The sequence below is a fragment of the Tinamus guttatus genome, unplaced genomic scaffold (genome assembly GCF_059628265.1).
Source record: "Tinamus guttatus ecotype Peru unplaced genomic scaffold, ASM5962826v1 Tinamus_guttatus_pri_ptg000208l, whole genome shotgun sequence".
Lineage (NCBI taxonomy): Eukaryota > Metazoa > Chordata > Aves > Tinamiformes > Tinamidae > Tinamus > Tinamus guttatus.
This window is the reverse complement of record NW_028288742.1, coordinates 5,615,019-5,627,849: the sequence shown is the minus strand read 5'-3', so window position 1 is coordinate 5,627,849 and position 12,831 is coordinate 5,615,019. Positions and strand designations below refer to the sequence as shown.

At 38.7% G+C, this 12,831-nt stretch overlaps 1 protein-coding gene across 1 annotated transcript in view; it reads right to left on the bottom strand.

The window, feature by feature from the left end:
- Positions 1-4,886, bottom strand: part of RASGRP3 (RAS guanyl releasing protein 3) — a 31,101-nt gene extending 26,215 nt beyond the window's left edge. The window contains 4 exon segments of the mRNA XM_010224272.2: positions 950-1,081; positions 2,078-2,140; positions 2,808-2,910; positions 4,709-4,886. Coding sequence (XP_010222574.2) covers positions 950-1,081; positions 2,078-2,140; positions 2,808-2,910; positions 4,709-4,778 — 368 coding nt within the window. The 5' untranslated portion in view covers positions 4,779-4,886.
- Between the last annotated feature and the right edge of the window lie 7,945 nt (positions 4,887-12,831).

Sequence of the window (12,831 nt, the reverse complement as noted above, 5' to 3'; positions counted from 1 at the left end):
TCAATAACATCAAGAATTTATTTTTACTCTGTAGAACCACAGGCCCATGAAATAAAGGAGCAGCAGAAACACAGTCAGTCAACAGCTAACAGAACAACACTCTTAGTGTGTGAAATAAAAAGCCAATCATTCGCTTCCAGCCAATAGCATGGTCCCTTCCCAAATATACCACTTCATAGTGCAGGAAGATGTTTCTAATTTATTATTTTTAAATGAAAATTAACAGCCAATATTCATGTGATTTTACTGGTATTTTTCTTGTTAAAAATCTTGCAACCTGCACTAAGATTAATAGTGCTGTCCTTCCAAGTCACTTCACAAATCTTTCACTAAACAAAGATTACTATGCATATTCCATATTTTAAAAGAAAAATCCACAGTATTAGGTGAGGTACAAAGACCTGTCTGGTGATGTTAAAAAGGTGACTTTAATTTCAGGGGATGCAAGAAAGCAACAGCTAGAGACTGTTCAATTAAATCATATTGAAGACGTACACAGAAAATCATTACAAAAAAGTAAGTAGGTTACTGATAGGAAAAGAGAAATCTCAAGCTTCCCTGTGGAAATGCAAGACCTAAAGAATGTGCCAGTCTCTGCATTGACTGACATTCTGCACAAAAATTAATAGTAATTAAAAAATTAATTGCTTAATTTGCATTAGCTTTGCCACAAAGCCAAGAAAATGATATCCTTCCCATTTTCATTAAAAAACAAAACAAAAAATAAGAATCTTCTCCTCACTGTGACACCAGCTAAATTATGTTACTACGGCTAAAATTTCTTATTTTGGTAACTTCAAATTTAGAAGTGAATACAATCTTTTCTATAATTACTTGCTTATGTTCTCAAGATCAAGATGGTCCTCAATATTTTTCTATTTTTACAAAATTTCAACTCTGTTGTTAAAGAGAACAGAAAGGAAGATGCTGAAGCTCATGACCCCCTTACATGCTGGAGATATCAATGAGATGGATGTGATCCTCATATCCGAGCTGGCTGGCTACTTCTCGAAACTCTTCGGTCAATTGAATAAGTCCAAGATCCAGGTTAAATTCTGCAGGAAATTCCAGAATCCAGTATCTGAAATCCACAGACAGCGGTTCAGAAATGCTCTGGCAATCAGACATAGCATTCAGGGGCTGCATATATATGCTCACCTTCATGTTTCAATCAATAGGACTGATAAAAATTTCAGATCCCCTTGGCTTTAAGGCAGCGAAGGTGGATTACCCAATGTATAACTGCTGTAATTATTTGTGGCACTCAAAAGAAAGATTCCACACTTTAAAAATAGAAAGTCATATACCCTGAAGGCCAAGGTTTCATCACCAGCTCTCTCAGTAACTGAGTCAATGTGCTCATATAATTCCAAAATAGTCCAACTAATGAAAGGATAAATGATGCCACGCAAAAGCCACTTTAACGGTGTAATTTCTGTCAGTTAACTCACCCTAGCAGAACATAGCAGCACACTTTTGAAAGGCCAATTTAAACTGCTCCGTCGGGAAAGGCACATGTGCCCAACTCATGCACCCAAACGACACTTGCATTCTTGGAAACGTATCCCTTGCTTACTTAAAACATTCACTGTACTTGGGCAAGATTTTTCAATGAAAACCAACGTGTGAATTTCAAGGCAAGTTCCACCATGATAGCCATGAAACAAGAAATCTTCTGCTATTTTAAGGGTCTGGGAAAAAAGGCTTTATCACTTCTGTTTTAAATGTCCCCCTCTCTTTCCCTCACATCAATATAACTTAGTCCAGAAGAAAGAGGCCTTTGAGGAAAACAGGTTATATTAGCTTAAAAACTGAAGTTAAACTTTAAAAACTTCATGATTTTTTTTTTAACTTAATGTAGTTAAGTGTCCTAAAGGCTGGATGGCTCTACTTGAGCCATCGTTTTCAAAGTATATAAATTGCCTTTTCACTCTGGACTGTAGGCCATGCAAGAAAGAAAGAAAAAAAAAAAAGCCTACCCCCATGGTTTAGTTTTAATCTTTATAAAAAGATATTATAATGATAGTATTCACAGTAGCATAAAAACAAAATGCTAGAGGAATAAAAGGATGCTTACCTCATGAAATAGCAGATTTTTAATCTGAATTCATTACAGTTCTCCCCATTGGCATCTCTATACGTGGACTAGTTAAAGAAAGCTTTGTGTGATTTTAGTAATGTTGTTCTTATCCACAGCAGTGTCTGTGTTTTAAAAGAAGAACAATAGTTTCCCAAGCACTAGACCAGCTGAAAAAAACAATACTAAACATTTCTTCTAAGGAACTACAATGTGCTCTAATATGTCATTCATTCATTTATTTTCACAGCATCTTATGCTATGTAGACTATTTCTTCGTTGCCATTTTTTTTTCTTTTTTTGTCCTCACAAAAATGCCTCTTTACTGTTCCTGAATATTCTGTTGGATAGTACAGACAATATTTATTGTCATAGAAATTTTTAATTTTAATGAATAACATTTTAATGAATAACATTTAGGTCATCACTTCATGATCACTGAAAGCTCATAAGAGTCCAATGCCATCCTGCTATTAAACATTTTAAGAAAGTCCCTAGAAAGATTTTCCTGCTTCTTCAAAGCAAATTCAAAGTGTATCTCAGCAAACTGATATGTATGCATGACGTGCACAACAAACAGCAGAAATAAGTTTTGAGGTTGAAAAACCTCACTCCGAACTCTTGTTTGCAGCTTATTAATTATTATTATTATTATTATTTATATGTAGCCACAGAAATTATCAGCTTTTAACATTCTAATATCAGTCTGTGAGATGCCCTGAAAGGATATATGGACAGAAGTTTGCCAGCCAATTCTGTGGAAGGCAGATACCACCGGTGCATTAAAAGAAAGGTTCTTGGCAAATGACTGGAGCATTGATTTCCTTTGTCATCTGCAAAAAAGAAAAAAATGAATTAACTACATTTTTCATGACCAGTAAGTAGCTTTCATCCCTCAAATAGAGTCAAAATATAAAGCATTAAAAGTGAAAATGTTGGTTCATTCTCCACCAAATAGGCCAGAAACAAAAGCAAAGCACACAAATGCTCTTTCAGTGAAAACTGCTGTTACATTAGAGTGCTAAGTACTTAAAGGAAAAGTTAGAATAGACAGCAGGCCATACATAGAAAAAACAGTCCATGGACTCCCCTAAACTGAATGTTATACATAGATACTATCAACAGTTCAAGAACATGCAGAAGGTATATGCAAGGAAACCAAGGGGTTTTAATTTTAATATATTTTTGTAAACTTTTTGTAGTAAGCATTACAATGCTTCATCATTTATAACTTATCTTTACCTTGAGTCATACCAAAAAAAAAAAAAAGCCACAAGAAAAAAACTAAAAGTAATGGTAGTGGTAGAAGCCATCACAAAACTACCACCTTCAACAGCTACATCTGACACCAAAATATAAGATCAGAATTGTTCCAGTAATCACAAGTTACAAAAATTGTTTGCTAATTTTACTCCATCCAAAGACCAGCGTGATGATTTATGCACGTATGCCTACAATATCTGTTTTATTGAAGTCTTACATTAACTATTAGATTATTAAAAAAGGGATCTGCCTCAAGGAATTCAGTTTCAAAGGAACACGCCATGTCTTTGCTGAGGGTCTGACCTCCAGCTAGAGTACCGATTCTTGTGTCTTTGCAACGCAGCCTCTGAAACTATAGAAAGTTAATTCCTAGCTGGTTGGCTGACTATCACTAAGTATCTTAAATCTCCCATTTTCTTTTTTTATAAATAGAAAAAATGTAAAAAATATTCGACATGCACATATGAAATGGGAACCACACACAGAATTCTGTTGTCAAGAGTGTATGTATGGAAGGAAGAGGCAAGATTTCCAACAGATATGAAATACGTGGTCCTACTGTCTTTGATTAATATTTGGAACAGTTATGATGGTTGGCTAAAAAAAAATGGACATATGGGGATGCACTAGGTTCTGTTGCAAGATCTGCCCCTTAATTATTTAACCTCCAGCAGCTTTTAAATACTTGTTTCTCTCTGAAAGAGGAAAAAAATAAACAAATTGTTATTCAATTTAAATCAAAAGCTGACCTACATTTCAAGAGAATCTGAATGTAGTTTTGAGAATTAGGTCTCAATTCAAAGCATTTAAGCACATCCATGAATTCAGTTGACTTCAATGTTACATATGTCATGATTAATGGTATTATGGATCACGGCCTATTTCATCACTTCTTTCCCTCAGACCTGGTACACTGCATTTTAATATGAGTAAAAAGATTATGTGAGCCTTGAGTCATATTAGTGCCAATTATTGCACGATGATTTGGAAAACATTTCAGGGTAAGGACTGGTTAGAAAAACAGCTGTGTAACTACTCAAGACAACAATCAATGCCAGGAATAAATTTCTATTTCTTTTAAAGGTAATTCCTTGAATAATTCAACTAAACATTTCTCTTGATGAAGGCCAGAATTTTGAAAAACACTATACATCGTGCATTATCTGGAGAATAAAAAAGTTACTATGCTACACATATGATTAAAATCTCGGCCTACGAGATTCTGCGCCAGAGTGAGCCATGGAAAATTTTACAGAACAGAAATATTGTTTGCCAAAGGGAAGATCAGCTAAATGAGAGAATAGCAGGGGTTATAATATAAGATGAATTTCAAGAACATCAGCAAAGTAAAATATTGAAAAATCCTACCAAACATTTCAATACAAGAGTTCAGAAGATCATCTAACATCGCAGCCTTCCCAAGTGTGGTTGACCCCATTGTTCTTTAATCGTTGTCAAAAAATAATAGGCATTTTCTCCAAGCAGAACCACCTTCTTCAGCTGCAGGGCTTTATCACTTTATTGTTGGTTGCATTCTTAGCTGGCCTTCAGGGAAAATCTGTAGAAAGAAAGGACAGGAAACTATAATGATATGACTGTAGGAAAGCAGTATCAGGGTGGAATGTTTACAGCTCGGCTCATCTTTTCTGTAAACTGTTTGTTTCCCACACAACACAGAGCACATGAAAGAGTGCCGAAAGTTTTCAGTACACTCAGACTTGTGTTTTTAAGTGTTGTTCAGTTGTTTGTCCACTAGCACAAAATAAATCTATAGCGAGGGTCATAAAACAGAAACCAGATGGTAAATGAGGGCATGCATGTACAGTGACGCACATTTTGTTCAGGTCATTTTACTTACACTTGATAAGTCACATTTTGCTAATAATGCCTCATTGATGTTGAAAGCACAACAAACACTTTTTTTTTCCTCCCTAAGGTTACTGGTTCATGGTAGACATATTAATGTTATTAATTGGCACAGGCCATATAAAACATTTAATAATGTTCATAGCTTGCAGGAAAATTTTTGAAGGACTTTAAGATTTATTCCTATGGCTTTTTTTTTTATGTATCCTCCTTTGGCAGCTGTACATTTACAGAAAACTGAACACTTACAGAAACATTTAGACTGTATCAAACATCTACTGTGCATTTAATTATCAAATATTCATTTATTTGAAAGACAGAAAAAACAGTCCATTACAAATTTTCTGAACTACCTTTATGAACTGTACATAAAGAAGACACCAATATTTTACTGCCAGTTTGTGACTAAGTCCCACTGCCATGACCCCTTACCTGGTGTCTGGAATGTGGCAAACTAAAAATAACTCCAGCACCCTTTCTAAAAAAAAGAAAGCTAAGAGGAGAGCTGAAACAGCCCTTGACAGGAATTTGGGGAATTTTCTTTTTAATGTCGGTCATGCAAAGAACATCCCGCTTTAACCCATGTGCTGAGGCACAGCTCTTCAAACCAACTGTGTTGCTGACTTCACCCTGCAAACTGAGCCCCGTTACGAGGGGTGTCCCTCTCCTTTTCCCAAACCGTGGTCCTCTCCCAAACGCCACGGTGCTCACGGTGCTCTGGCAGCTCACAGCTACTGTGCAGGCAGGCACATCCTGCCACAACTCCCGCTTCCCCAGGAGAAAACACTCTTCCATTGGGCCAGGTCTACACCAGTGAGCTGACCATTCCCAGGCATGCACACGTTGACCCATATTTCACACAAGTGAGGTCTCTTTGCCCTCCAAACCTAGCACCTGCAAACTGGTCACTGCTGGCCTGTGCATCCCAATGCCCAGAAAAGTGTCCTGCATTGGTTAATTCACTCTAGACACAGCTTCAGAGTCCTGCAAGGTTCAGGCTGCTCTAGGCACGCAGCTGGGTTTTGCTTGGGTACTTTCAATATACATAATTCAGCCAAAGATACTCTTCTTTTAAGGGGCATCTGCAGCCAGCTCTTTCCAGTCCTGTCCAACAGAGTATTCAGACATGACAAACTTGCCTGAAGCAAGGGAACCAGGGCCCTGAGCTAAATGTGCACAGCTCACTGAGCAGGTAGTTTCGGAAAGTCTGTACACTCAGTGTGCAGCAGCAGCAAACATGCCAAGCTTCCAGCCTGGCCTCTGCAGGGCCTTACTCCAAACTGGAAGAAAACCCCTTCCCCCCGGCCAAGTTCCATGGTGCAGACTCCCCTCTTGAAGGAACACGTCTGCTTTTCCAGGAATTGAGTAGTGAATCCTGTCTGCAAGGAAGCAGTAGGAAAACTACTCCTTTCACCCAGCAGCCACAGCACTCACCTCTAAGCAGGTGAAGTTGGGTTCAGGGTGCTCCGTGGCCACAAACTTGTGCTTGTCGCTGTAGCAGAAAGTGTCCTAAGCCTGAGCTGTTGCGCTAGGCTAGGCAGCTTCAACCCTTCCTGCTAAAACTGTGTCATCTTGCAAAAGTGAAAGTTGTTTTGAGGGGACTAGGGCCAAAAAAAAAAAAAAAGAAAAAACACTGGGAGATTCATGACTCTGGTATGCTGGTTAGGGCCACACCTGAGCCTGGGTTACTCCAGGTTCAATCCATGTTCCCAGGTATTTCAAGTAGAAAAAGTAGCGCATTTGCTTGGTTTATCTGCTTTGAGGGTTAACCAGCAACAAGGCAGTGTTTTTCAATATCAGTTTTGCTAGAATTATGCTATAATCCTACTTGAGTTATGTTTGCCTCTTTTGACTATGCCAGTGTCCTTCTCTCGGTGTTTAGTTACTGGCTTGATTTTTCAGAGCCAGCTTCTTCCAGCTGCAGCTGACTCTGTTTTTTCAAGAGGAGAAAAATAATGGGCAACCAATCCCTCCATAAATTTCTTATCTGCTATTTCAAAATATTTAGTCAACTTTTAACAGAATTTAGAAAATATGTTGCAATTTCTGCCTATCCTTGAACATCTCCAAGCATGAAATGCAGTCAGGGAAGGGATTTGATCTCCCTTTTCAGTGCTGTGGGTATTACAGTATTCTGTATTTGGCATAAGAACACATCGTCACTATCTTGTGTTGTGAACAGCATGAAGGTAGTCGTCAACAACCAACACTCCCCCTGAAAACTGCATGGCTCTTTTCTTTATTACTATATGCCAACTACTGAAGCAGTAGATACCTAGATCCTAATGCCACCAGGATCCACTCCTCAAGAACAGCCCATCTGATCATGACTGGATTTTATTCTCATAACACTCCTAAAAGAAGGATGTATCATTTCCCATTTATGGAGGAGGAACCGGTTGCATTGGCTAAGGCCGTGCATCAATGGCTGAGCCAGAACCCAATGTAATATCTCTCAAGCATGGACCCCAACAGCTACAACTGTTAAGCAAATATTTGTGTGATTAAGCACTATTGTTCAATTAAAACAACAAATGTTTTGTCTATGCTAGGCCATGACGGTATCAAATCACAGCACCACATGTACAGAAAGATTCTTCAGGTCAGAAAAAACAGGAACAGAACTGTATGTTTTAGTCCCTTCCCAAGTAATGGGTCTGATCTGGAGCACTGCATGCCTTCCAGCCCTCCTACTATTCATGGTTAAAGAAGACATTCAGCTACTCAAAGAGAACAGAGAAAGTTTGGAATTTAGAAATCCCTTTAGTATCATAATGAAAGTTTCATATATGCTTAGTTTTCTTGTTACTATTTAGACTTGATATTAGTTCTACCATAAAATAATTGACTTTCCATGTCTCTTAAAAAAAAAAAAGGAAATTCAAACAGAGAGATTAGGGGTGCAGAAGAAAAAAAAAAAGTAATTAAAGTACCAGGCTGAAAACTGTTGCCTACTCAAGACCCTAAGCATGAGGGAACAAGGGAAAATAAAGAGCAGCACTCACCTTCCAAATCAGAGCTCACACTGCTCTAGGCTGTGTTAGAGCACTCAACAGTACTGGGACAGGGCAGTGTAATAAACAGAGTATGACATCTAGTTTCCCTTTTGGGTATATGCAAAAAACGGAAATGAGCATTTGGAGTTACGCTCCTAGCAAAACCATTAATACTACTTATGGCTCTGCTCACTGATGAAGATACGCACTGACTTAAGATATTACTATAAATAACAAACTACAGATTATTACCTTCCAGCCCACATAAAGAATTAAAACCTATTGAAACAAATGGATAGTATTAAAACATTTTGATTGCCACAGGTGCATCAGGGCTTCCAGACTGAATCCCTGCCCCCAGGTGCTTCCAGTGAAATTATGAGAGGTCTAATTGCCCTCAATGGTATCAGAAGGAATCAGGCAGGCTACATAAGAAAAACAAGAGCTAACTTGTTTAGCTCTTCAGGTTTATTACTGAGGTAGTTTCATGCTACAAGGCACTAAAGGATGTTTTTTGTTTTGAGATGGAATTATAAACCTTGTCTGGTTTAGAGATGCTATTAAGGACCCCCTCTATTCATTCTCCATTCTCCATCAGGCCACTTGGAACAGCCGACTCTGCTGCGTGTGGGAAAGGGAATTTGGGAGGCCGGTCAGGAATGGGGGTGATGCTGAGGCAGCAGATCAAGATAGACCCTAGCATTGCAGCTTGGTCTAAAGGCACCCCTTAGTTTAGATAATAGATATAAATAATATTCCTAGAGATTGAGTCATGGTATCAAGTAAATCATTATTTACTTAATGATATTACCACTATGGCACACATGCTATCTACTAGGAGAGAAAGAAGAGTATCTGCAGTGATGTGCCTGAAATTTATAAGTCTGTGGGCAGAACTGCAAAACACGGAAGCTGTTCCAAGCCTTTCCTCACCCCAACAGCCACATGCACATAGATAATTACTTTAAACCAATGTTTTTCCTTTTCATGTCCTCAAGCAGTGTAATTGAGTTTTCTGTTTTGTATTTTGGAAGTCTTAAGACAGGTCTATTGTGAACTGTCTCAATACATCTATTTAAAGTGAGTGAATGGGCTGTGAGCTCTTGAGAAAGATGTGGTCAGCTGTAATACATTTTTTTTTTTAAGAAACAGGATACACCGTCAGCAAACTTGCGGTCTTATGCAAAAGCATCAAATGGTGGGCAGTATGCAGTCAACTTTTAACTTTGGCTGCTGTTATAAGCAAACTCCCAAAATATCACTTTTATGGCTAGGGGGCTTCTAAGGGGAGGTCCACACCTACAAGTTATAGCAGCTTAAGTTAATATTAAAATGCCAAGATAGCACAAATCCTTGTGTGGGCACTTTCATGTTGGTTTCCAACACATTATATTGGTTACAGGTGCAAGCTAAATCAGTGTCAGATTTGAACAGGCTTAAATTTGACATACAGAGTAGTACTTATTTAACTAATGGAATTTAAACAGTTTTTTAGCCAAAGCAAAGTAAATGCATGTATAGCATTTTCCCCATTAATTAGAAGTGGGCTATTTTCCTTCTGTTTAAGATGAATAGAGCCACATGCGAACAATTCAGATTTGGTACAGAGGCACCTCTATTGGTCTCAGTTCATCCATAAACTTTCCAGAGGCCTGTATGCAGGAGACTCATATGCTTTACAAGATTAGGACATTCCTGGGGGTTTCAGTAAGCCAGACCTCCCCTCTTCTCCACCTCCTCCAAGCCTTCATCACATGTTGATAAATGCTTGTATTGCTGCTGGAAGGAGAGTCCTGAACGTGAGCAGCTGGACAGAAAGGTAACCAGTTGCAGTATGAGGGGGCAGGGAGGGGGGAGGAAATGGAAGAAATAAATAATAATAAAAAAGAGCTATTCAAGGATAACATCTCTTACTATGTATCTTTTCCCTTTATTCTGCCTTGCTCGATCAGCTGAAAGCTCTTCAGGACATAGCTTCTCTGCTACTCTGAGTATGTAGTGGGGGTTCTCACATTTCTTCCCATCAGTGTCCCCGGCTAGTAAGAGTCCCGGATGGGACACATAACTGCTGCACCTTGGCCTACACAGGTGCAATGGAGACATCTGTTCGGGCTAAAGTTAACGTCCATGTTTCTTGTCCTTCCTGAAGGCTTTCCCTTCTGAGCGGATAAATATTCCTTGTAGTTTGTCAGTACCAGCTTATTTATTACAGGACACACAACTCCATTTTTAGAAAATTCCAAGCAAGCGGCACGGTCGGGTTTCCTCAGCGCCTGCCACGACGAAGCTGTGCTAGACAGGAAAGGGCAGGAAGGATGCTGGGCTTCCAGGCCGCCTAGTGCCGCAGCTTCCGTCCCAGGCCGTGAGCCCAGGCACCACAGGGAGCATGACAAGCTGGCCAGAGAGTGACACACGTGTCTTACCAGAGATGCTTGTCTTGTGGAGGGGAGACAGCACAAGAGGGAGATGGTGGCACTGCCCCATGCGTGTGGTACTTTCAAGACATCACATATCATCCAGCTAACATAAGAGGGCACAGGTATACAAGATCTACACATATACTCTTCTTTTAGGGACAGAGGTTAAATGAACTGGGCTTGAGGAAAGAAACCAAGTGAGTGAATGGACCCACTCATATACGCTATTAGTTCAGAGCCAGGAAGTATCTTGCAGAAGTTGATAAACTGGAGTATGGGGTACAGCATATGCTGATCTGAGATAAGAGAAGCTTACAAAAATCAGGAGGAATGCTAATGGAGTGTCACATGATTTTTTTTTTTTAAATAAATCAGAAACGTACCTGATTAGGGCTGCTGAAACAGCATTCTGTTCAACACTCAACCTTTTAATGTGAAATACAATCACGAAGATCTTTGAGAGGCCAGGAAAAAAAAAAAGCAAACACCTTTTCCTCACTTATAAACTTCCCAAAATAATGAGTAACTTGATAACTGTGATACTAAAAACAAAGATTCCATTCTCAATTGTAATTCCAGTGTTTTATGGAGCTGGTTATCTCCCATACTTCAGGTTTTCCCCATCTACTTCTGCTTCCTCACTTTATTGTGCTGACATTTGTCTCTGTAACTGTAACTCCTGCTAATAACGGCAGTACAATCTCAACATACATCCTTCAATTATTTCATATACTAAGATGATGACCTTTAACTTCCACTTTCCATGGGTCAGGGTAGTAAAATTTCACAGGAATCTATCAGGGAGAGAGATCTAAAGTGGAACTTAAGTTCACATTCAAACAGAGGCAAACATTCAGTCACACTTCTCAGTAGTTTTGTCAGAAAATCATTTTGTTATTTCCAGCTGAGCAAAACATTATTACACATATTGAACATTTGATTAACATGTATGACATGGGGGGATCCAGCTCTTCCAAACTTCTTTGCCTGTCAGGCATGTTGGAGGTCTCCACCATCAAAGCACAATCCATGGAGAGGAGAACTAACTACGGTAACAGCTCACCTAGCCCTTTAAGTAAACCCTAGTCAGAAATCAAATCAAACCAATGCTCTGCCTATACTTCTTACAAGCCATGCTAATGTCTTTAGACCAGAAGAAAAAGTCGTGCATAATTCAAAATCCTGCAAAGAACTCTTTCATGAATAAGTTAACTGGGTAACATAGATCAAGTCAGGGAAAAAACAAAACTTATCAGCATATCTTCTTGAGTGATCACACTGTTGAATGCCCTTAAGGATACTGGACCAGCCCCAAAGAAGCCATTTTTAGTTATTTTATAGCAAACATGGAGCAAGAATCAGCTCTTCAGTTCTAAAAGGAAACAATTCAGTACACGCTTTTTCTAGCTATTATATAACAAAATATATACTTTTTTTTGTTTACCATTGCCAAATATTTTATCTTAAAAACAAGCTAGAAAAGTATATTGATTTATTAATTAGATTATTTATACGTCCTTATTTACCAGGCTGTCTGACATTTTGAGCTTTGAGATTTATTTCTTCAAACAAAGCTTATCTTTTCTTATTTTTTGTTAAATTAGAATTCTTGTACAGTAACACTGTCCCAGAGTAGTGTCTTCTAAGAGTCACTTATGCCCACTATGTCCAGTTGCACAGAATCACAGAATGACTATGGTTGGAAAAGATCTTCAAGATCATCGAGTTCAAGTGTAAGCCCTTCAACACCATGCCTGTTAAACCATGTCCCTAAGTACACGATGATTGAGAAATACCACTTCTCAATAGATTTTAAGGCAAAGGAGGACTGTAAGTATTTCCTAACTTGTACTAAAAATCTGTAATTTTGGTACAAAAGCTTTTGTATGATAAACCTGTGGCTTCCAAATCACTTTTCCCTTGGAAGAGGCTTTTTCACCAGGCACAGTTCTGTAATTTCAAGGTGTTTCCCACAGTAGAAGAGCTGTTGACAGCACAATCGTTTCTCTGCCCACAGTAAGAGCCAGCCGCATTGCAAACATTTGCAGCACACATTATAGTGAACTCCCAGGGATTACAGACACGTATGACGCTTGTCATGCATGGAAAGCTTTAGGGCCATGTTAGTTAGATAAAAAAGACAGAAGATTGCTAAGCACCCCAGAAAGTGAAATGTTAAAACACATTCCCTCTTCCCTTTTCTCCCTCTGCA